The sequence below is a fragment of the Fundulus heteroclitus genome, unplaced genomic scaffold, assembly GCF_011125445.2.
Source record: "Fundulus heteroclitus isolate FHET01 unplaced genomic scaffold, MU-UCD_Fhet_4.1 scaffold_108, whole genome shotgun sequence".
Classification (NCBI taxonomy): domain Eukaryota; kingdom Metazoa; phylum Chordata; class Actinopteri; order Cyprinodontiformes; family Fundulidae; genus Fundulus; species Fundulus heteroclitus.
In genome coordinates, this window is record NW_023396521.1 from 197,844 (window position 1) to 224,573 (window position 26,730).

A 26,730-nucleotide genomic window follows, 5' to 3' on the forward strand; every position below is an offset into this window, starting at 1 on the left:
CTTTAGGACCTGTGTGAGTTGCTGTAACTGATAGAACCATAAATACTGATTTCTGCTGCAAGATCCAGAAGAAGAAAGTTGGGCCATCAGTTTGTAACTTTATGTCCAAGGGCCAGCGGGTTATCCAGCTGTACCATGAGCCAATGCACACCAATAAGTCCAATGAAGAATGGCTTAATTAAAGTCTAGACCTAAATCTAATTGAAAGGCTGTGGCATGGCCTTACACAACACATTCATGCTCTTAACCCTTTGAGTGTGACTGAATTGGAACTCTTCTGCTAAGACCAGTGGGTCAAAATCGCTACAGTGATGTGAAGGACTGATGCCCAGTTATCGCTAACACTTGATGGTTGATGAACCCAATGGTGGAACATCCAGTATTTAGGTCAGTTAGACTTGAAGGTTTGACTCAATGCTTATTTGGTTGCAGCTAGACCATCTTATTTGATAGTTTGAAATGTAAATGTAACAGTAAGCAAAAACTAAATAAATCTTTTGTGGGCAAATACATTTAACATCTTGTACATTGTACATCTTGTAGCATTATCTTCAAAACATTAGTATGATAGCTTGTTTAATTATACATAATTTAATTTTTCTGGAAATTGTAGTTGCTGTATAAATTCCCAAGCTTGCTGACATGTACCAGCAAAAAATACTGCATTAATCGATGTTTGGAGGAATTGTGAAAATCTACTGTGAGCCTTCTATGAGGGCCATTGCCTCTGAGAAAATTAGTTGCAGCACCATATCATTCATTTTTATCCGTTTAGTGTAAAATAAATAGCCTGTTGTATAAAATGTCCTTTATTTTAATATAATTTTCATTTTCCCATACCCTTTAAACAAGAATTCAGAAGTTAATGAACACATTATCTTCAGAGCAGACCTTGACTGTGAAATAAATTGGACAACATAAAATCCCTTTGAGACCTGTAACTCCATATTACATAGAAATATTGAGTATTGCTTAGCAGAAAATTGGAAAATTGGTTCTTAAGGTAACAAATAAATATTGTCACCACTTTTTAAATATGTGGTGACATTGTGCCTTCTGGATAGTAGGAGAGTTATTCAACTTAATAAACAGTCAAATAGGTAAACAAATCAACATTGTTGTATTTTAAAGATTTTTACTTAGAATATTTTCAAGGGTGTGGTTATGTGCTAAAAGCAGTAACACTGTTTCAGTTAAGTACATCAAAAACATGTTTACTGAATATTTAATCTGCTCTTTGGATCGCAGTATGCTCAAAACCCACAGCTATCAAAAGCATTATTATTATGCAATAGCGTAATGTACACGGAAGAATAAAATACAGAAAAAATATGTATATCACAACATTGAAATACATTTAATGACAATCTTCCTTTGCTGGCAGAGAGGAGTAGGAACCGGCTTTTTTTCTTATCCAGTGTGGTAACATGCTCGCTTTGACATTTTAACATCCTCAGGTAAGCCAAATGATTCCCCTTTTAATAGAGATCTGATAAATTTTCATTGAAAGATTTTGGGAAATATCAAAAAGGCCACTGTTGACAGATGTCTCTGTCTGTAATCCAACAATTGTTCATTATATGATATTACACCATTTGAAACCACAACTACTTTATTATTCGTTACTTCTTTTGTATTTTCTGTAATTCCAGGGTCTATTTCTCAAAAGTGCATGTATCATTTGTGAAATATGACAACCTAAAAGGACAGCACTTTTGCTGTACTTTCCCCTGACTGAAAAATAAACAGAAGTAGAAGAAAATTGTTTTGATCTCAGCATTTCAGGCAAGAAAGTATGGGCTCATATAACAGGTGTATGTGCTTTTAAGAACTATCAAAGGGAAAAATGGCCAACAGAAAAATATCCCATCATTATTTTGCTTCTTTTTGTCAAAAGAAAGACTCCCTAAAATAACTGTCAACTTCTTCTCTGTAGTAACCTGCTTGTCATAGACTGAAACTGTGCTTTACTCATATGTAATCCTTATTTGGTTCCACGCAGAAATCATGTAATTAAGTGCATGTTAACATACTGTACAGTACATACATGTACAGAAATCTGAACCAATGTTCAACATTTACTTTTAAATTTTCAGTCCCTGAAGTAAAAAAAATGTCAAATGTATAGTATCTAGATGCATTTGCTGCTGTGCTATCGCTCACAAACTGATTACATATTTTAGACAAGAACAGTATGCATCCTGACTGCAGTTTGTAAGCTTACATGACCTCCTATCAGAGTTCACATGATTTTCATGTTGAATTGTACAGGTGCGTCAGTTGGACTGGCCTCCTCTGTTTCCTCTTTGCGTGGCACATATTCAACTTCAATGGTTGACTTGGTGCTGTCCTTTCCCCTACTCCAGAGGAATAAAATTACAAGACAAAAGAGAACCACTCCAAGGAATGAGATGAATCCCATTGTAGTTGCCACTATAAGCGTCTTTACATCAAATGGAAATGGAACTGTTGCTCTGGTCACATTAGCGCCTTCATCGCTTGGCTGGTTAGAAATAAAAGCAAATGTCTTATTGGGCTGGTGGGGCCAATTCGGAGAGTAGCTGTGTACAAAAAGGTGAGCAGCTTTGGTGTCATTGCCAGCAGCATTACTGGCAATGCACACGTAGGTGCCATTGTCCTGAATTTGAGCATAGCGCACCTCCAGTGTACCCTCCCAGGATACAGAAAGTCTTGACCCCATAGTCTTTGTAGTAATGTACTCCTTTTTGGGGGATAGCCACATTATCACTGGAGCTGGATCACCCTCAGCCTTACAAGTGAAATGAACAGTAGTTCCTTCATCCACATGGCTTTCCAGAACCTTGTAATCCACAATCTTTGATTTCTGGCAGATAAAGTAGTCAGGAGGCAGTACGTCTGGGAAATCTTTGAACTCTTTTCCTTGTACAATCTCAGGCGAAGCACAAATGGGCTGTTGTTTGTTGAAGTTAAGCCTCCACCTCCGGCGGAAGACCCAAAGCAAGCGGCAGTCACAAGCCAAAGGGTTTTCATACAAAGCCAGAGTCTCCAGGTTTCCCACTGAGTGAAAAACAGACTCTTCGAGGGTGCTCAAACTATTTCTTGAAACATTAAGAATACGAAGATGGTTGAGTCCACGGAAAGAGTAAGGCTCAATGGCCACCAGTTGTCCACCAGCCAAGTGAAATGCCTGGAGCTTTTGTAGGCTGAAGAGTCGGTTCCCCTCGACAGAATGAATAGGATTGAAAGATAGATTCAAAAATCGTAGATATCTGAGATGACTCATGGCTTCATAGGGGATGGCAGAAAGATTACAGCTTGTGATAGACAATGATGTGAGGTTAAGTCCGTACAAGCTTTGTGAGGCCATGGTATTCAAGGCAGGCATATGGGAAATCTCCAGTACTCTTAGTCGATACAGCCTTTTAAAAGAGAAGTCCCTTATGTCAGTGATGTTCAGAAAGCGTAATCGAAGTGATAGCAGGTTGTGAACATGGCTAAGGGCATCAGTTGGAACTGAGCCCAGTTTATACCCTTCAATGGTGAGGCTTTCAAGATTGCTGAGACCATGAAATGATCGGGGTGAAATAAAGACTAGGTCGTTGTCTCCAACTTCCAAAGCTCTCAGGTTGTACAGCTCTTGGAACATATAATCGAGCAAAATCACAATTTTGTTCTCACTTATATCCAACTGTGTGAGGTTGGTCAGGCCTGTGAAAACCCCTAACTGAATGAGCTTTAGCTCATTGTTACGCAAGCCTAAAGTTCGAAGGTTCAATAGGTTACTAAAAGCCCCGGGTTCAATGGATGAAATAGTGTTTTCGTTCAGCTGCAGCTCCTCCAGCAGAGGGTAATTGATAAACTCCTCAGGCCCCACAGTCTTCAGGCGGTTTTTGCTGAGGTCTAGTAGTCTTGTTTCAGTGGGGATGCCCTCTGGAAGACCTGCCAACCTTCTTCGATGACAGACAACCGAACGCTCCTGGCCATTGCAGTCACATTTTGAAGGGCAGCCAGTGGTGGAGCCTGAAAGGACGGTGCCCAGCATCAGGATCAGGATGGGCTGCCAGCATGCCACCAAGTAGCTGTGCCCTCCTGCCTCTCCAGACACCATCCTACTGCTTACCTGTGGAGACACAGAAGAATACAGCATTTTTATTTTTTTTAACCTTTTGAAGGATAACTTATATATACTAAGGAGACTTCATCCCTATACAGATATGAACATATGGGAATGCATGACAAAGTACAAGATTATCTTGCATTCAAACTACGCTAAAGTAGAGCCCTGAAAGAACTGCATATCTTTTTTTCCATGATGTTTTTCTCTTGATAATTTTTAAATTGAAAAACAAAAACATTGTTTGGAAATATTGTACAGTTGGTCCATGGTAATAAAGACACCATCTAAAAAAAAGTTACAGGTAGATTATGGCTTATAAATGACCACAACCGGAATAATATTTTGCATTAAAAAACTCTTTCAAAAGGAAAACTTTTTTTTTTTGTATCAACATTTTGTATGTAGGAAGCTCTGATAATATAAAAGCTTAAAGTGTTTATGGTCACCTATTTCATGAATGACATGATGAATGACATAACTTTTTGTCAGGGATAGGGTGTAGGCTCTTTGAAAAGGAGAAGCTAAAATATTGATCATATACAGTCAAAGGAGCAAGATTTCAGTTAATTTAAACAAGGAATGTGAAAATTGTAGGCCAATTGTTTACCGGTGTACTCACCATTTTGAACTGTATTTCTACATGTCAATAACTCTGATATCTACACTCATATCTTGAGTTCCTTGCTGTTAATTTTGAAGTCTAAAGACCTGAGGGACCATCTAGTTGTATAGCATTCACATAGAGGCACATTCAGAACTTGTGGGCAAAAAGACAAGTTCATCTTTGTGTGAGAGTCAAACTCACAAGCAGGACATACCAAACTTACACAGGCTTTTTTTTTGTCTAAGTCTGTCATATTAATAAAACAAAGATGGATGCAAAGTTTTTTACTCTTGTATTTCAAGGAAATCCATTAGTAGAAATAGTTTATGGATCTAGGCATGTTAAAGTGAAAATCATCTAATTATGTGTCCAAAATACAAATCTGTTATGGGTTTAAAAGCTTTCTCGCTTTATGGTTGACATCATATCTGGAATTTATTGCACATAAATGCTCCTTTCTCTTTGCACAGGACCCCTATGTAATGTAGTTATAATAGACTATGCACAGTAGTTTCTAATCTGAAACGATTGAACATGTGTTCTTATATATAGTAAAAACTCCCTTAATCAAATCAGAAGGCCGGCCAACATGATGAATGTCAGTCACTTGTTTGACACTGACAAATGTTCCTTATGTTTGTTGTGAGCGTAACTCATGGAAAATGCTCCTTGCTATAAAGTAAATCAACAACATGTTCAAGTCAACCCAGGGATTGAGGTCAGGACTCTAAGCAGGCCAGTCAAGGTTATTCACACCAAACTCTTTCATCCACGTCTTTATGAACCTGGCTTTGTGCACCGGTGCACATTCATGAAGAAAGAGGAAGTGGCCACCTCCAAACTGTTCCATCAAAGTTGGGAGCATGGAGTTACCCAACATTTATTGGTATGCTGAAGCATTCAGAGTTCCTTTCACTGGAACTAAGGAGCCAAGGCCAGCTGTTGACAACTAAACGCTAGAATACCCACTCCTGTAAACTATACTTTATCCTGGCAACCGGCAAACCCATACTCATCTACCAGATTGCCTAGATGGATTTGTCAATCAAGGGAACACATCTCCAGTGGTCTAGAGTCCAGTGACAGTGTGCTTTGTGCACCTGCATCTGCTGCTCTGCATTGCACTTGGTGATGTATGGCTTGAATCCAGCTGCTCGAACATGGAAACCCATTCCATGAAGCTCTCCATGCACTGTTCTTAAACTAATCTGAAGGCCACATGAAGACCCTACTGACTGCCAAAACTGGACTTTATCCCACTCAAACTGCAGCAGACAACAGTGGCTGTGATCAACCCACTTCTAAGGCATGAAATCATTTATTCAATTGAGAATTATTTACAGTGTCTCTCACATGCGAATGTCTTTGCCCACTTTTAGCTTCAAACAGTTCTTTTACATTTAACATTTAAATTTTTGCTAATAAGTATTTGCACAATTTTGAAATATGCAGGGAGAGTTTTTGTTTCTGGTACATTCAGCCATTTGCACAAGGTTTTACATTGTCTTATAAAGTTACTGCTACCCATCTTTTGACTTGAACATCAATTAACTTGAACACCTCAGTTTTGCTGATAACTATTTGCACACTTTTTAATGTCTTGGAGCAATGTTTGTCATTTACATCATTCTGTAAAGTGACAGCTATCTGTCTGTTTTGACTTCAACATTTACTCTTATTAGACACAAAGGACCTTTGTTGTGCCAAAATGGGAAAATTCGGACATGACAGTGGCAGAAACACATAGTTACACATTTAATCAGTAATGAAAAAAAAGATAATGTAATCTAAAGTTAGTTCTAAAGCAACTGGATAATTAACTTATAAGAAAGGCAAAAATAAAAGTTAAAATAACACCAGAGTAAGTATTGCTGAACAATTGATAATATGGCATATTCAGATGAAAATTAAATACTCAAGTTAAACAGTCGACATACACCAGCCAGTTAACACATCGATGTGAAAAAATATGCAATAAGCATGATTATACAAGCAACATCTCGGAGTAGCTAAGCACCTTAGTAGTAGACTGTACTGCACCTTACAGTAGACTGTAAATGATTATGATCAGATCCCTCTCTCTGCTACATTTTCCTACAACTCTCCAAACCTGCATTATTTGCTGATATTTCAACTTTTAACTTTATGTTCTACAGTTGCCCTGTGCCTAAGTGTTTTGCTCTGTTTCTCTTGTAAACATAGCTATTGGCTGAGCTTTTCTCTTTCTTTTCTCTTTTTTTATCCTCTAGATGTGGAAACTAGCTCAAAGCTTATCTGCTTTGTTAAAAATGTTTTTCGCTCCACTGTTACTAAATGCATGTTTGGTATGAGGATTTTTTTTTTTTTTTTTTATGGCTGCAAAGTAAACAACACATGCTCATCCAGGAGGACTTAATGCTGCAAATAAATGACCCAATGCAATCTTCTGAGTTTCCTTAGATAGAAAACTGTTTAACCAATCGTTCTATATGATTTGACCGGATTGACTTTGTCAAGTGTCTTGGGATGCTGTGTTTTGAATTGCCGCTCTATAAATGAATTGAATTCCAAAGACTTGTCTCTGCCCAACATCAGTCTCTTAATGCCCCAACAGGCCGCACAGTGTCTTTCAGGTGAAACTGAGAATAAAATGTGCACTTCATGGGTCAATGAGTGTCTCAAGCATTACACAGACAAATGAGCTTTATGCATCAGTGCATATGTCCCTTCCAGCTGTTTTTAGTTATTAAATACCTTTGCTGTGTGGCATACTATTAGAAAACCAATTAGAATATTTACATTGATAAGAAATAGGAAACACCTATAATGTTCATTGGACCTTTTAATTTAGATGGAGGAAATAGTTTATAAATAACAACCGCAAACCGACCGAATTACTAATGCAGCCATAGTCATTTACCGTATTGTGTTTACCCATTAATGTCTGGAAGACCCTATGGTACAGTCTTAGTCTAGGCTCTGTCTCTATAATCACCAGTTTAATTAGCTCATCTTTTGGTTTTTGATTTGGGAAACTTAGGATTGCTGCATACTGTTATAATGGCCCCACGCTGCAAACTTTTACATAGAAAAAAAATATGATATTCTCTGAATAACACACCAAATTAGGGTATATTTTAAGACTGGTGATCAGTATGTAAAATACCAAATACTGAAAAATATGTTTGTGATTTTTTTGCATTAAATTCTTCATAACTAAAACCTAGCATTTTTTGTCCATAAATGCATCAAGAAACACCCTGGTATTTGATAAATGTTTGAGTTTAGTACACGGATATCAGGGTCAGCTTTTAATATAAAAATACCACATTCTCATCCTTGCTGCACATTTCTGTCATTGTTTGTTATACTGAATTGTTGAATGAATGCAAAGTTTACACAAATTAGTTTGTCTGTGATTTAATCTTTCAAAAGAAGCCTGGAATAAGACAAATTCAGAATGCTCCTGTTGGACTCAAAAGAAATGCTTAAATTAGTATTGAATAGTAAAAGAAAACTTAATTGCATCTCTAATCAAAACCATAAACAATGCCCTCATTAGCACTCAAATCAATCCAAATCAAAATGCAAATAAGAAATACTCACTCCCTGTACTGTATAATGAGGACAAGCTTCTCATAATGGGGCTCATATTGATTTTTAAAATGCCATCTTGTTAAAACGTTTCATTACTGGGAAGCAGATATTTAGTTTTAAAACTTTTTAGATAAACAGGTAACATTGCTGTTAATTCAATTCAATTTTATTTATATAGCGCCAATTCATGATACATGTCATCTTAAGGCACTTTCCAAAATCAAATTCAATCACATTATACAGGTCAAAAAGTTTCCTCTGTAAGGAAACCCAGCAGGTTGTATCAAGTTTCTCCAAGCAGCATTCAGTCCTCCTGAAAGAGCGTAGAGTCACAGTGGACAGTCGTCTGCATTGTTGATGGCTTTGCAGCAATCCCTCATACTGAGCATGCATAAAGCGACAGTGGAGAGAAAAATTCCCTTTAACGGAACAGAAAAACCTCCAGAAGAACCAGAACCAGGTTCAGTGTGAACGGTCATCTGCATCGACTGACTTGGGGTTAGAGAAGACAGAGCAGAGACACAGAAAGAGAGACAAAAAAAGCACACATTGATCCAGGAATCCTTTCTACATTATATGGTAATAGCGGGTGATCTGTGTTCCCTGGATGATGTCACAGCTAACAAAACTTTTCTTGTACTCCAAAAGTAAAGTCAATGTAGTTTTGTAAAATGTACAGATAGAACCATATCAGTACTGTATACAGTATAGTAAATAATTGGTTATTAAGCTGCTTAAAATGGCATGGCTGAATCTTTTTAATCATAATTATAGTTTAATTAGTTATTAAAATAGTGTTCCTTGTCAGTCTCATATCTCATTTAAACATGTTTTAACAATCTGAATCAGATTTGGGAAATAAGTAATCTAGTCAGTCAAAAGTTGCTTTGACATTTTGTGTGATTTTGCTCTTTTTTACTCTCTTTCATTATCAGCCGCTCGCAATGCTCACCCCCTTCCTCCCATTTCTAACTCCTCTCAAAACATCGGACTGTTTTTGAAAACGTATCGCTTAGAGGGTTAAATATAAGAAGCATTGCCTTTTACTGTCAATAAAAAAGAAAAGCTATGTACAAACAATTTACTTGTTTAACCAATTTTTATTTACATGACATTAGACAGCAGTTTGCAACATTATTCACCTGAAGTAATGAGGTTAAGAAAATGCAGTCAGGTTCCAAATGTCAACGTGTTTTCTTCTGTTAAAAATTTTAAGTAAATACAATGTGTGATATGTATTTTGTTTTAAGTATCTCCGTATTTGTGCAGTATAGACACTGTCCTTCTGCTCCTCAGATGGCACTGCTGTGTCCACAGGCGCTAGCTTTTAGTACCGTTAGTACAGACCAACAGTGGTGGGTGACAACATGGAGTAAATATTGGTTGATTTCTAACTTTCAAGTTTTGACCTGTTTAATGGACTTCTAACAGCCCCAATGCCAATGGTTGATGTGTATTTTTAGTAACAGAGACACTGAATCCCACAAAGTTCATGTCATAGTGAAAAATTGATACTGTCATCCCAAAGTATTTTCTTTATACTGTGCAACCCTATGAGTTACCTTATTAAACAATCTCATAAACATGCTTAAAACCCTGTAATATTACAGGTCAGCCCAGGAGTTGGGTAGTAACTTGTTATATTTACTCAGTTATATTTACTTGGATAGCTTTGGAAAAAACAAAAAATGTGGGGTGTGCTCCGATGGCACAGTAAGCACCACCCATATACAGGGACCTTATTTCTTGTTGCGGCTGACCTGGGTGTGATTTCAGCCTGAGGTCCTTTACCGAATGTCTCACTCCCTCTCTCTCATCCCACCTTTCCTGCCAGCATACTTTAAAAAAAGTAAGCCACTAGTGCCATAGAACAACAGAAAAACTTTTAGGAGTTGTTTTACTGCACGATGCTTCTTACTTCGACTCGAGTAATATTATTATTGTTATGATTAGTATGGGTAGAATCTGATATTCAAACCAGACACAGAGCACATTTTAAAAGGTTTATTGATAGAATGGAGGGCTGACAGGCAGGAGATGACAAGAACTGTAGGTGGAGGAAGGCAGGCAGGACTTGAATAGGAGCTGATCAGAAGCTGTGTGCTGATGCAGACTTGACCAGAAGCAGCAGATAGCTCCTGGTAAGGGATGTCATCAGATTAGCCGAGGCTTCGAAGCGTGCGCCGAGTAGTGGAGGGGGTGTTTCCGCAAAGTGCTTATCGAGGCTTGCTTAATTTAGGGGAGGAGCTGGAAATCATCACAGCTGCAGCCTCACTCTCAAGTTATCTTGACAAGCAGTATTCACTCCTCCTGAAAGAGCGTAGAGCCACAGGGACAGTTGTCTGCATTGTTGATTGCTTTGCAGCAATCCCTCATACTGTGCATCATTTAAGCGCATCAGTATTCAGTCAAAATGTGGGAGTTTGTTGGAGAGTTGCAGTCAGTTCAGGCTTTGGATAGAATTGGGCTAGCTTGGATAGTGGAGTTTGGATAGAGCTTTCACAGTTTGGAGACAGCTTGTAAAATTTAGGTGAGAGGAGGGGCTTGGAGATTGAAGAGAGTGAGGAGATGATAAAGGATGGAGCGAGCTAGGAAGATGAGGATTTCACCAATCTGTGGATATTTGACTTGATTTCTTCCAGTAAGGTAAATCTAAAATTCTTAAGATTTGTTATATTTGCTCATCAATAACTGTTTTTTTTACTGTTTATTTATAGGTGAGGTGCAGCTGGCTCACAAACTGACAGCCCTTCATTAACATCAGAGAAGTTCAACATTGTTGGAGGGGGCCTTTCTTTGCTGTCTCCATTTTATGATGTCGCTGCTGAGCTGTCTGCAGAGGAAAATGTGTCTGCCTCCAAAGTGGTTCCCCTCATAAAATGTTGGAGCAAAGCCTTCAGGAGGAGATGACAAAGCCAGCAACAGCAGCTGCATTAGAAGCTGGAGACAACCTCATCAGGCAACTATGGGAAAAGCTTCAGAATGTGCAGACCATGAGCATCCTATCCCTAGCCCTCCTTGACTCAAAATCATAGGTTTCGGTTCACTGCATGTCTTATATTTTCAGTTTTTAAACTGAATTTAGTTTTTGTTTTGGATTTTCTTCTATTGTTCATTGTATATAGTTATGCATATTTTAATTGAATATTCTTAATAAAAATGCTAAAAAACTAAAACAAAAAAAGAATCTATTAAAACCAAACTGTTGAGAAACTGTTATTTCTGAATAAAATCTCCCATTTTGCAGATCATTGTACAAGTTGCACATGCATACAGTGCCGTCTTCCAAGTTCCACAAGCGCTTTATCTGTTTAAGCCCATGCCATTTCATTGAAGTGACAGAAAAACATACAGAGCCAGCCACATAATATTGTACTTTGAAAAAATATGTCAATATACATATGTGACAATCATAAGATACATTAATGGGTATTACGTATTAATGATAATTCCCAACGGCCCTAAAGGATACAAATAGAGGCGAGCTTCATTATTGCTGACTGTGATTATGCATTCGGCCAATAGGTGGTTTCATGAGCAATTGAAGCAAATTGAATCCTTTTATGAACCAAGTGGCTCAAGTGGTCCCATGTCTCACGAGGCCTCATCTCACCATTACTAGTTCCCAGTCATGCAGATCGTAGCACAATGAATTCAGGAGTGACCTTTACCAGGCGGCGCAGACTAGTACTAAAAAACTAAATCATGACAATTATATTGTCAAATTAAGAGTTTTTTGTGTTCTTGTGTTATGTTCTAGGCAGTTGTACCATGGAGGTAAACTGAACTTAAAGGAAACAGTATATATTTTCACAGGAAGTACTTTGCGATGCTCTAACATGTATGTATTACCCACCATAAGTATTGATTTAAAAGCTTCATGTTGTAGATACCTGAGATATGGAATTTGTTATTTTGTAATGATGTGATTTATATTTACTCAAGTTTTATTTTAGCATTGGAATGACCAGAACATGCACATACTTTTGTCTGTATGGTTACACCATTTTCACAAATGAAATCAGATTTAACAGTTCTCCTCAAGTTCTCAGTACTTTAATAGCCTTTTTACCGAATACTGTCTTACTTTTACTTTAATAAATTTTCTGATGATTACTTTTTGCTTCCACTTGAGTAAAAATATATTGGCTTCTCTATCCACTCTGGTCAGTCCTACCTCATCTTTGCTGATGCCTGATCACTTCTGATTTGAGTTTAAGCCGCTTTGAAATATATGGAGAAAATGTAAAGATATTATTCTCTGTAACACTATCAAGAGCAGATAGTGAGGTTTAGGCATTGAAATAAAACAGCTATGATTACTCTATGCTCCATGTCATCTTTAAGGCCATTCATCTTTTACCGTCACCTGACAAGCTACAACTCAGTATGAATACTAATGCTTTAATATCTGCAAGAATGTGTACAAAAAGCAACAATGGTTTTGTGGCTTGGCTCTTCTTTGCAAGACTTGTAATATTTACTGATTCCTTATAAAAGTCTAAAGCTGTGGTTTTATCCTTTACACGCTAGTGTAATTGCAAAATATTAAAAACGGTATCTACCTGGCAAGTGAAAATTAAAGGTTTGAACACAAAATACAGACAGACAGTTGAGTTAATTCTATTGTCTATGCTCTATTGCTGCCAGGGTGCATCCTATAATACTGCCAATAAAGTATCACCAATTAGTGTTGGAAAAAAAAGACGTGGTACCCTTAAACAAAGCACTGATTCTATGTCCAGCACAACAGGACTCCTGTCCTGTTGTGCTGGACATAATCAGATTCAGGATCAGCTTACCCAGCTTCCTGTGTAACCAGTGGATAAGACCTGCCTAATGTGGTCTGGTCCTCACAGTTGGACCTAGGATCTTTTGTTAACTGCTGCTACTGTCAGTTACTAATGATGACATTCAGCTCTGCATTTTCATCTCCAGTGACAACTTAGTAAACCGGTAATGTTTTTTTTTTATAGTTTTAACAACCCAATCAGTTTTGGTCTAAGCACATTGCGAAGTTTTCCCTTCAACTTTTACTGTCAGTTTAAGGCTTTGAATTAGGGAAATCAGCGGTAAAACATATTCTGTCTGATACCAGTTTAGTGATATCAATTTAAAGGGAGAAAGACGTATTATCTGCTGTTGCCAAAATCGTATCCTAAACATTAAACACTTCATGATATGTGGCTAAGCAGATTGACAGATCAATGGTGCTACCTAAGTGGTATTTCATCTACTGTCCCTTTTAGATGGCTATATTGTGTTTCACTATCTTTACAGGTAATTGATTTTACAAATGCTACTAGATTCTGCTCTATTTTATACCGATCAGAGAGTGTACAGAGCATAGAAAATGAGTAAAAAGGTACTGAGCTGGGAACTGCTGCCTACACCTTTAAATTGTGAATTCAGTGAATGCTGTGAGGATTGGACAAGATACGCAAAGCCAATGCAAATTCACATATATATGGCCAAGGTTGTTCTTTTGTGACCTTTTTTCTAGCAGTAAAACTTATTTTTGTATTATTTCTGATTCAGAATGGACCCACTGATGCTATACCCTTTTTTACCTTTATACACAGCATACATATTTAACAGGCCAATCATTTTATTGGCTTACAAATAGCATTTCTATAAAATTATTTACTTTGTAATCAATACCATTTTACACTGAAAGTCAAGTTGGATGAGCTGGAATTCGAATGAACGCCCACCCTCTATTCACCATAAAGGTATGATATGTTTTAGGCTAAAATTATAGTGAAATTAGCTAATGCTATGCTAAAGGCATTTACTTCTTGTTAGCCTACACGTCTTTATACAAGTGACAAAGATATAATAAGGAAACACCATTTTCTAATAACATTAATAATAAAATTGTAAAGATGGTTCTAAAGCCCATTTCAAACACATTCACTCTCCTAATTATTCATCTCATCAGACATAACAGTTCATTGTGTTCTTTCTATTGTAGAGAGTGAGAGCATATGTTTTAGTTCATTATAGAACATTGGAAATTGTGCATAAAAGGAAAAACTCAGTAAGAAAAATAGTGATGGTCAGAAAAGCAGGAAACACACAAACATACATTAAAATAATAAGAAGTCACTGTGCAGCCCGGGACCACTCCAGGTTAAGATAAAATAATACAGACAAACCACAGAATAGATTAATAAAAAAAATAAGATCCACACACAATATTCGCTCTGATCACTTCCAGTTTCCATAATTGTAAGCCCTGCTGTGCTGACTTCAAAGCCACCTCAACGCACAAAGAAGAGGCACCCTGAGTTCTCCATCCTACTACTGTAGCCTCTGACTGTCTCATATTTTGCATAAAGCTGTTGTTATTAGATTTAAATGAGGATGGTTGCTGGAGAGCAGCGTGATTGTGACCTTCTGAATACATTTGTAGAACGCAAATTTGAGTATCCTGTGACAGATCTGCCTCCGACTGTCACCTTGCTATCCAGCAGACATTGCATAAAAGCTCAGACTGTGGGAGTATTCACCACAATCATGCTCCACCATTTCCTTTGATGTTGCCCATTATGACCTGTATATGTATCCGAGGCATTTCTTGTTACGGAAAATCATTTAGTAGCAACATCCCAGATGTTTTCCGGCTGGTTCACCCATTTCTTATTTCTGGGCCATCACAAATGAACTGTTATGTGCAGAAGTGCCCTGGATATAGCTGTAAATAAAATGAACCTATTATTAGATCTCAATATAAGAAACAAAGCCATGCTTACCAAACAGAAGTCAAATAGATGTCATATTTTTATCCTTTTTTTATTTTGTAATTAAATTCCCCCCAAATTAATGGATAGATAGATAGATAGATAGATAGATAGATAGATAGATAGATAGATAGATAGATAGATAGATAGATAGATAGATAGATAGATAGATAGATAGATAGATAGATAGATAGATAGATAGATAGATAGATAGATGTTGCCGTTTATAAAACGGCAATAACTTATCATGTATCCCCTCTCATGCTATTACATCTGGCTAACATAGATCTGACTCCAAATTCATAGTGAGAATCTATATTTAATTTTAATAGTGTGACATAATGGTAGCAGCCATTAAAAAATATATAATGGTTGCATCGCCCTGCCTGTGCTGTTTTATCTGGGATATATTAGATATACTAGATTTAAAGTAACAACTTTATTGTTACATTATTAAATAAATAATGTATTGAATTGATTAGATATTCAGAACAACAATACTATCATGAACACTGTTAAAGTGAATGACATTGCTCATCCTGTTACAACAGTTTGTTCTGCTTTGAAAGCCTGCATTTTTTCCAAACAATACCCCCCCCCCCCCTACACACACACACCACACACAGACACACACAACAAAATCACATCTTATCAGCGCTTTCTAACATTGCACTGAGCTGCACCGAAAAAGCTTAAAATTGCCATGAAGACCACTAGAGTTTGATCTGTTCACTATGACTTCAAACTGCCTGGATACCAATGGGATTGATTCTGATTGCATCTATTGGTGGCAAGCCTGATCCACAAAGCCTACACCTAACAATCCAAAGGATCTCAATAATGCATTGCTATACCCCTCCAGTCTTTCTACCTCCAGATGCTCATTGAATATGTTCTGACTGCTTAGCTTTTCTAAACAAACACCTAACAGCATGAGTGTTATGCATATGTTAATAATGTTTGTTCAGTGTATACACACATTTAGCATTGTCCCCTTACAGCAACAAGGTTCCAGGTAAGACACCTGGCCTGGACTCTTTCTGTGCGGAGTTTTCATGCTCTCCCCTCGCATGCGTGGGTTCTGTCTGGGCGGCTTTCACCCACAGTCCAAAGACATCACGGATAGGTCTTTTGGTGTTTCTAAATTGCCCTTAGGTATGAATGTGTGCCTGGATGGTTGTTTTTCCTGTGTATGTCTGTATTGCCCTGTGATAGATTGGCAACCTATCCAGGGAATACCCGAACTGTCACCGAATGACTGCCGAAGGAAGGCAGCAGCCCTACATGGATAGAGATGGATGGATGGATGGATGGATGGATGGATGGATGGATGGATGGATGGATGGATGGATGGATGGATGGATGGATGGATGGATGGATGGATGGATTGATGGATTGTCTCTTTAGCACAAGATTACAAAAAATGTCATCAAGCTGTTTGAATTCTTGGTCAGTTTAGTGTCCAATTTGGTCCAAATGCAGTTCAAGTCAATTCAAACTATTCAGTCCAGAGCAATGATATAATCAGAGTAGGGCTGGACGATATAGATTTAAAAAAAAGCTTATCGATAAAGTAGAAAAGATATTGACTGATATAAATAATTATCAAAAGATTCAAAACATAGATTTTAATTGCTGCCATTGCCATTTTATGCTGTCGCTTGATGACCTATTTTTAGATAAAGAACCTACAAAGACTGAATTCAAACTCAACCCTTTATCCACTTCTTTTTTTTTTTTACCAAAACTACAAGTTTTTAAAAGGACAAAAACACATGCTCTCTTAACTGCTTAAAGGGGGCGGAGCTTGGTAACCAAGCTTTCATGCATTTGTGATTGGTTGTGAGGATGTAATAACTGTAGTATTAACCGACATTATAGGCTAGAATGCAAAAGGAAGGAAAACTGCTTTTTGGAACTTTTTATTTACCTTTTTTTCCCTATTACCCACAAATGTCATCTCTAGACACTTTAGAAGACAATTGTTAGACAATATTCAATCTAAGTTGGTTGAAATGTAATTCAAGTAAATTTTGATTATTTCAATACCATCCAGTCATTTAAGTTACGTTAAAAGGAAAAGTTACACAAAGGTAAAGTAAACTTCAGGGAGCCCATGGCTCACTTGATTCATAAATATGTGATGGACCCACAGTAGTGAGAGCTTTTTAACTCAGCTCTATTCTGTCTTTGTCCAATATTGTATTCTGCACTTCTTTGAATGACATGCTCCTTGGAGGATTTGTTGCTGCTCCTTTAACCAATCTTCTCATATCTATTGTTGTTATGCATAAGCATGACATTAAGAAAGTACTCCACATCTATAGAGAGCTGATTGAGCTTTTCAAGGAAAATGTTGCTAGAATCAAGTGATGCCAGAACTAAGAGGTCAAACCAAGAAGACATGACAAGTCAGATCAGAGGCTATGTGGAAAACATAGATTGTAATGCTGCATGTGTAATTCAATGCAAATATGGCTAAAAAGACTGCCACTTTAAAATGTCAGAGGAATAAATGGAATATTGCAGTATTATATGTTTTTACAGAGATAAAAGCTGGACAAACACCTTAATACATTTATGGAGCATTGTCTATGTATGTTATTTTTACATGAAGTAGCAGTTTCTCAAATTATTAGTATTATTTAAGGCTTAAATGGCTTAATTGGTTTAATGAGTATGTAACTACCGTATAGATAAACATATGTATACGGTAGGTACAAACTTTCTGCATACTGGTTAGGAAAACTCCGAAGTACTTTACAGAGTATATGGGTTGGCTTAAAGAAGGCTAGCAGTGGCAAACAGGCTTAAATCGGAGGCAACCGGACTTTCGCTCAGTTCTTTTTGAAAAAGTTTTGACACCTATCCAGGAGTCTTTCTCAATTCGGCTGGCTCGTGCTTGAGTTTAAGTGAAAAACTTCAATTTAAGCCTGTTTGCTGTTGCAATGACCCGGATAACTGAGGATTAGCACACGCAAGGCTAGCAGTAATTTTCTTTTTCTTAATTACTTAGATGCAACAGAATACAAACTATTTTTGACCTAATGAGCCACTGTTGCAAGACATCTGACAAAACTTACCCCACTAAGTGTTGCTAATGCTGCCACTACATGGAGGCTACAAACAATGATATGTGGAGAGACCTGGAGCAATGAGGGAACACGTGCCACCTCGATATTTGGAAAGTGCACACATATCTCAATTGCTAAAAAAGAAACAACAATTTGGTTGTGTTCAGCATGTTTAGCAAGAAAATAGATGAAATGGGGTTCACAGCATGTACGACTTCCATTTTTATTTTCATCAATTTCTAGGTCTGTACTACAATTTACAACTTAATCACTTCTATCCAGTCGGATCTACAATCGTCACACACTTGGCTTTGTTACAAGTCTAGTTCCCTTGCAAAAATACAATGTGAAAGCAAACCGCACCGAAATAAATAAATAAAAAATAAATAAATAACCGAGACCACCTCAAAAAGTAGTACTCTGTTCGGTTGTTTGGTCCTGACCAGGGTTAGTTCGAGTGTATTCACACCTACTCAAAAATGTCTGGACCAATGGGGCAAAAGAACTCTGGTCCGTTTAAAGTGGACCAAATGTTTCAAGTGTGAATACACCAAAAGACTGTTTTGGATTAAAACAATTTCTAAAAAAAATAAAAAAATAAAGAAAACTGATATTTTCACAGAGGTTTGTAAACCATACATGAACTGACCTGTATTTTTCAGCTCTTGAATGTTAGCCGCAAAAAACCAAACATTTGGAAATCGTTGCTGTCCTTAATAATAAGAGTGGAGGTTTTTGCTCCATCTGTCTAACCATAGACATATTTCAGTCATTTGGCTTAGAATCAAAATGTGCCTATGATGATGTTTTTTTGTGTTTGTTTTTTACTAAACCCACTCTGATCCTTTCAACCACTACTCCAGGTATAAAAGATTGTGTAACATTTGAGGTAAATGTTCTTGAAATTAAAATCTGTGTCATTGAACAACAAAAAAGAGACCTTTTCTAAAGAAAAAAAAAAGAAAAAATGTAGACTTAAAACTTATTACAATTTATAGTTTGTTCAAGTAGTGACAGTAGCTAGTTCTAGCAACCATATTACTTTCTGTAGCTCATCTGAATATCATCAGCAGGTCAAAGTTGTGAAATGTAGGAGTGATTCCAAACAAAAGCCTTTACATCCAAACTTGAGAATATATATACTGTGAAGGGGAGTTTTACCCAAATTGGATGCACACCTGACTCCAAAGTCCACCTGTAACTTTCTTTAGTGGGCAGTTTATTGTTAGGTTTATAACAGCAATCAAGTTGATGTACGTTTATGTTCTGCCCTGCTCTCTTCAATAAAACTAATGCAGCAATGTGTTTTTAGGTAAAGTAACGAGGATAAAAAAGGATAACAAAATAAATTACACATAATTACCAGCAAAAGTACTTTAAGAAACATGTTCATTGAAGAGAGGCCCTATTATTATCAATAAGAAAAACTGGCTGCAGCTATTACTTATTCTTCAAATAGACACATAATCCAAAATTAATTTTCTTTACTTGTACTTTCTGCTTTACCAAGTAAAATGGCAGTTGAGAGTGCAGTGGTACAGCTACAGTACTGTTGTTTTCTGCATTTAAAATAAGAATTGCATTTTCTCTTGCATTTTGTTGTTGTTTTCCCTGCTGCTATTTATCAAGTCTATTTGACTAGCAAAGCTGACAAGCAAGGGTGGCCCCGAATTACCAGCTGATGTTACCAGGGCCCCAGAGATCAATTCTATCTGCTGGAGCTTCTGTTTGCTCTGCTGTCTTAGAAAATACCAGCTCAAACATTTATTCAGATTTTGCATTTTTTATGTTGAGCAACACAAAATTAAACAGACCAAAATAATCTGGAAACTCCCCAATCCTCAGCCTCCCTCCAGCAGCAAATGGCTAAGGTAAATGATAAGATTTTGAAATTTTACAGCCAATGAGGAAAAATACCCTGTCCTAAGTGAAGAAAGCACTAAACACTTGCTTTAAATGACTTTATATTACAAGTTGTATTACATGGTAATGTCGCCTAGTATTTTCTGTAGTAAAATAACTACATGTTCTTGAAATCCATTTTAATTCAAAGATGTTAAATTATCTTAAATAATTAACATTACAAAAAAAATATTTTTTGATATATATTATCAGTAAATGGAGAAGCCAAACAGCATGAATCTAACACCAGCGTTACAATTTTACCAAGGCACTGCCATATTTAGACCTACAAAACAGACAAAGATACTTAAAGTGATTCTGGGCAGTATGAGATGTGACAAAGAATGATTCAAGAGTTCTGGAGATCTGTTTACCCAGCAACAGTGACAGTTTCAATTACTCAGTTATTCATCAGCTGTATTTGGGAATTCAAAGTCATAAACATGGATTTCCAATTTCAGGTCACAGAATTTCTTTTGATTAATTTGAAGCTGAGGATGCTCAGACACAATGACGTGCATGAATTAATAACCCAGGAAAGACAATCCAGTCAGCCATCAAAACCTGACAATTGGGTCCCAATTAAATGTTTCTGCATAGTTCATAAAATCTAGATTCAAACAACAGTCTCTTCCCTCAGAGACTGTTGGGGGTCTTTTACTTGCAGTAGATGTTGCTGCGCTGTTAAAAAAAAAGAGAGAGAGAGGAACAGTCCCTTCATTGCCGTTTCCCTGCTGGACTGTATCAACCATGATCATGAAAAAGCAATAAAGGAGCTATGAGATATTGTTCCTTTGGCCTCAATAAATAATCAAACAAAGTCACTACAGCACCAGAACCCATCCCCCACGCCCACCCTCGCCATCAACATTACTGCCATCCATCTGTCTAACCTGTGGCAAATCAAACACCTGCAACAGCATCCCTGCTTGCCACAGGAAATGGCCAGCAGCAAGCGTTTGTTGAGAATCTGTGTCAGTCCTGATGACTTTATTACCATTTGAAAAAAAAAAAATGAAACATGAATGTTAATGAGCAGATTAGGAAGCAACAGCAAATCACTCTGGCAAAAAAAAAAAAAAAAAAACACAGGGGGTAGAGGGGGCATAAAAGGGACACTTTTGCTCTTTCATTTGCAGCTTTCAGTGTGGCATTATAAAGGCAGCACTAAGATTGCATTGTACAGATGCATGCTGAGACATTTTTAACTACAGAGCACATGTATTTGTATAAACACAGTAAAAAGTATATAACCCAGGTCCTGTACATTTTAATCAAATGCACTCATCTTTTTATATGTGGTCCCTCCATTATTATTATTTTTTAGGATTTTAGGGCAGAGGAGCAAGAAGAAGCCTATCTGGATGACAAAGCACAAATAAGACCCAGAGCTTTCATCTGAGGATAAGTCTCCTTCTCCTCCATTTGCCTAGGGTACACAGTTTGATGTTTCACATTAATTTGCCACTTGCCTATCCCTTGGCCCCACCACTGCACCACAATAAATCTGATCCAGTGACTCAGTGCTCAAAGCCCACCATAGAGACAGAGTACTTACCAGGACTGTCATGCAGAGAATTCTAATTCAGGCAGCTCCATGTTGCCAAGGAAATTCAAAATGCCTCCAAAAGCATGGTGTCGGGGATGCAAGGATTCGGGACGTGCTAGATTAAGACGGGTAGCAGAAGTATACGCAGAGATGAGAATCCCTCGTCTAAGGGGCATTTGAGAAATGCCTTCGTCCTCTCCAGATGCGCTAAATCCGGCAGCACTGATAGGCTGACATGTAAACACACAGGCGGCTCTGCTGGCTCACACACGCTCACATACATGCTGCACCTAGCAGAGAAAAGAGAGGAAGAGGGAGGGGCGGCTGATGAGAGGTGGAGGGAGGAGCTGCAGTGCACTGGGAAAATGAGAGGACTGGGAGAACAGGAGGCACAGAGCACAGGGAGCTGAAAAGAGATGAAGAGAATTGTTCTCTGATTGCAACTATGATATTTGTTCCCTGTACTTTTTCTATTTCAGCTCTGCTTTGGGTGCTTTACTTGGATTCCGGCTGCTGTAGGATAGCGGGCAGTGTCTAGAGGACAAGGGGCAAGAGATGGAGAGAAGAAAATGCACTGTCTATCAGTTTATATTGCATCAAAAGTGTTTATGTTTGTTTAGAGCCCCCAAGGCATTTTAATGTGAAAATAATTACCCATGTATTCCTAAAGTCCACTCATCAGGAAATCACTACTTAAGTCACAATGTGGTGTAGAAAGGGATACAAAAATGTGTTTGGAGTAAATTAACAACATTTTCAGATTTATTAAAATCTTGGCTGCAAATGGCAGACGAGGGAAGATAGCTGTGGAAGGGGATGGATTGATTTTCCGTTTTTAAGATTTGTTGCCAGAGGATTATTGACATGCACAGCACAAGGCGAGGTAATAATCACATAAACTCAGCTTCGCTGCAAGGAGTGAAGTTTGGGGATGAGAAGCTGAGGTTTAACACTGGTAATGGGTATGAAGGGCTGGCATACCCACACATTGGCAGTGCCAAGGAGGCCCCACAGTCAGGAAGTGTTTACAGCAGATTAGAAGGTGATGATTTAGTGGAGTGGAGGTAGACCTGAAGGACTCCTGGCCAAAGAAGGGTAGGTGAACTCCAGAGTAGCAAGCCATCTGCTACACAAACTTATTCCTCCACGAGTTAGTACAAAGGTTGTCTTCCAGTTGAAAGAATGATCTGTGGTGCAAATAGATAACAAGTGTCCTGGAGTAAAACACTGATTTCCCAGTGTCCCCACTGTGGTTGTTGGTGTGAAACTCCACTATATGTAAGAGCTTTGTAAGTTTTTGAGTGAATGAAAAACTAAAAAAGCATACTGTAAAGATTAATACCTACTTTTTAAGAGTGAGCCGAAGAAAAAACAAAACATGTTCCTGCATATTTCACCGTTGACGTTAAAGTGATGTATTTTCAATTAGTTTTTAAGGAGTGATAGCATGTACTCCGGACAGGAAAGTCAATTTGTCGGCTAGACAAACAGCAGCAGACGAAGCAAAAGACAGCCAATGGTGGTACGTCTGCACTGAACAATAAAGCATACAGGAAGGAAGAGAGTTATTAAGACAGGTGGAAAAGGCTGCGCACTCTGCACCAATACAGCATAAAATAAATTGATGGCTCATTTTCCCAACTACAAGCTAATCTAAAAGCAATGAGTTATTCCCCTTGTAAGAAATAAAACTAGATGAAAGGTGGAGCTGAAGGAATTCAGACGATGTTTGAGGGGGAAAAAACCAGACCAGACATGGAGAAGGGGGAAATACATCTCTTTTTTTTTTTTGTCTTGAATGGTACCACACCGACTACGGCCACTTAAAAAACGATTGAACAGCTGATTCATGACACTGCATTTACATTCAATAGCACTATGAATTTTCATCTCTGAGCAGAACCATGTGACTCAAAACCTATATTTAGGGAATGGTAATGCTCCCGAGACATTTAAAAAGTGTGAGTGAGCCTGTTTTGTAATTAAGATAGAAGTGTTTTCTGTATATATATATATATATATATATATATATATATATATATATATATATATATATCTTCCTCTTTCTCTCCCTCATAAGTAGTGTCTGCACATATACAATTTGCCTTCTGACAAGTTGCAGTAATTTTCTAAATAGTCCAGATATCGCAGAGTGGAATTAGTAACCTTCTTGAGTTGAAGACATTTTTCAGTAAAACTGGATGAAGCTGTTAATGTAAGGACATAAAAAAAGGCTGGGCTCTTTTCCAAATAGCTTGAGTCTTTGCAGGTTGTTTAGGAGTGTGGCGTAAACCTAGTGCCAGGATGCCATGGAGTGAGTGGTAGTTACCATCCAGGTTAATTCCAAAAAATTGCATGACATTTTAATGCTATAATTTAATGTTTTACTGAGTTGCAACATTGTTTGTTTGTTTGTTTCATTGATTGATTGATTGGTTGTATGATTGGTTGGATTCCAGGGTGTACCCTGCTTCTTGCCCAACGATCACTAGAGATTGGCACCCCTGCAATCCTTCATCCACTGGATGGCTTAAAGAATCAATCCTTTGTGTACAGATTATTTGAAACATTAACTCATGTGTTCCTATTTAAAAAAAATCATAAAGGAGGATCACTATATGATACGTAATCCTACGTAATAAAACCTTCAGAGTTCTTATTTGGTTTCATGGTTTCAGTGTCCCACCCAAGGATTATCAGTTGCCCCCATTTCTAGAGTTGCCTCAGCAGAATGTTGCCAAATTCTTGTAAGCATCCCCACATTTTGTTAAATATGGAAGGTGGAAGATTTACTACATAAGATGCAGGACTGCTTTCAGCTGCTTATTCTTATTAGATACCCCTGTTAAATGGGGTTTAATATAAATACACACATTACTGAGGTGAAAGATTGCGGCAGAAATTGTTTGTTCTATCTATATTTGTTTATTTATGATAATTCCCATATTCATACCTTTTTTTTCTGAAACTGTTCCTTTCACCTACTGTATTTGCAGTGTTTTTTTTTTTTTTTGCACTATGATATAAATTATATGCCATATTAATTCTATTTGGAGAGATGAACACTTGTCAGTTTGATGGTTACATCATCTTTGTGTTCCATCATGTGCTAAGAACACAGCCAGAGAAAAGCCCTTAACTGTGTGTAGTCATCCGGGGAGCTCACCATCCCGCTTTACCCCCAGTAAGCCCCCAAAACTCTTTGGTCTGAAAGCACTGCAGCTTTTTAGTGTCAAGACCAGGACAGCTGCTGCCATTCTTCTCAGGTACCCATTCTCAGGGTAAACAAATTAACCCCTAATGCAAACACTGTGGACATGGAATATTTTAGTGGGACAGCTAAACCCTGAAGCACTACCGCAGAGACTTACAAATGTCTTAGATTTAGGACTTGTTTTTTGGTGATCGTTGTGGTTTGCTGCAAAGTGTGTTTATTTATTGGTTTACTCATGTTGCCATAGCAAATCCATTTCACGAAAATTATTGGATGCCATTTTTTTCGCCTCTCTTTATTCCGATACCAATAGAAATGAAAATGTACCTCCGCTTAACAGCAATTCTTGGAGTTCCACAAAAATCTATTTTAGATCAACCTGTCATTGGCTGCATCTGAATACCTCGGTTGGGTAAGGACTCTTTAGCCAAAGCAGAAGTGTCAGTGGTCACCATCATATGTGCTGTCCGAATAATGCAATCAGTAAGGAAGGAGGTAGGATAAGAAGCCTGATTGCTTCCTCACACACCTACTTCAGCATAGGAACCTCACAAGCAGCGCTAAGGAGCTATATGGAATCCCATAATTCATGATATGATGTATAAGCTAAGCCCACGTCACGAAAATGAATGAAAATGTCCGGAGAGAAGAGAGCACGTGTTCTCACTGCTGACCCCATGCAAGGTTCAGGAACAGAAGCTAGAAGAAAAAAATAGACGTATTCGTATTGAGCCATTGTCTTTAATAATCAAAAATGAATAAATAAATAATTGGAAGAAAAAAATAGACGTATTTGTATTGAGCCATTGTCTTTAATAATCAAAAATGAATAAATAAATAAATAATTTAGACATGTAAATCCTGTCCAAATGTGCCATAAACAAAGACATTAAAACACTGTGTTGTGCAGCTCATTGGATCAATTCTAAAAAAATGTAAACATACTAAAACACCAATAAATATCTTAAGGAATGGTCTCTTTTGCCCACATTTTCAAACTACGTATCTATGTTGTACAAATAGAAGACAATATCCTTTCAACTAGATTTTACTTGGATGGAACATATGATGGGGTTTCTTGAAATATTACCAACATCCCTTTAAACATGTCTATTCAGAAAACTGTCTTGTCCAAATTAGTAAACAATTTCAGTACAGTATGAGTATTATATATATATATATATATATATATATATATATATATATATATATATATAAATACTCCTACACATATATGCAGCATGAGTTCTGTTTATGTCTAATATTGACTGGAGTAACAGAGTCTAAAACATCAAAGAGCTCTTCTGATGCTTTAATGAAAGCAAGTTGGAGTTTGTCATATTCACCCTCCACATCTCCATTGGTTTGACCACTGTAAGTCCTTAGCTACCAACCGAAAAACAAAAAAAAATAGTCTCCGCAATAGTTTAACCACACTTACTTTACTTCTTGTTGCCCCCGGCCGTGGAATAACATTGCACGTCAGATGGTTTATCACACATAAACATGAAGATGCGAGTGAAAACTGCTAATTAAAGATAGCAGGCACTTAAAAAAACATGATGAGCGATTTAATAAAAGTTATGTCCAATGCTCTGAAATTATTACTATCCAATAAGACTTATTGCTCTGTGCTTTTATTTTAATAAAGATGTGCTCTCCAAATCTAAGATAACCTAAACGGTGTTTTATAGATTTGTACATCCCTAGTGCTTGTCCACAACATTAGTGAACAACAAATTTTCTGTAACAAACTCCTGAGACCTTCACAGAAATTCTGTATTTATCATGAGATCACACACATGTGGTGGATTCTTTTGTGAAATACATATAATACTTATCTTCTAAACAACTCGTGATGATCTCCATTACATCCAGTTCAATGAAGTTTATTCATTTGGCACCAAATAACATGTCATCTTGGGGCACTTTACAAAAGAAAAGTTAATTCGATCAAATCATACAGACA

General features: G+C 37.4%; 1 protein-coding gene across 1 annotated transcript; it reads right to left on the minus strand.

The window, feature by feature from the left end:
• Positions 1–1,101: 1,101 nt before the first annotated feature.
• lingo1b (leucine rich repeat and Ig domain containing 1b) lies at positions 1,102–21,855 on the minus strand. The gene is made up of 2 exons (XM_021311533.2): positions 21,557–21,855; positions 1,102–4,102 (listed from the first exon to the last, which is right to left on the minus strand). Exons 1-2 carry the CDS (start codon positions 21,566–21,568, stop codon positions 2,243–2,245), a joined length of 1,872 nt encoding a protein of 623 aa, XP_021167208.2. The 5' UTR covers positions 21,569–21,855; the 3' UTR covers positions 1,102–2,242.
• Positions 21,856–26,730: the final 4,875 nt, after the last annotated feature.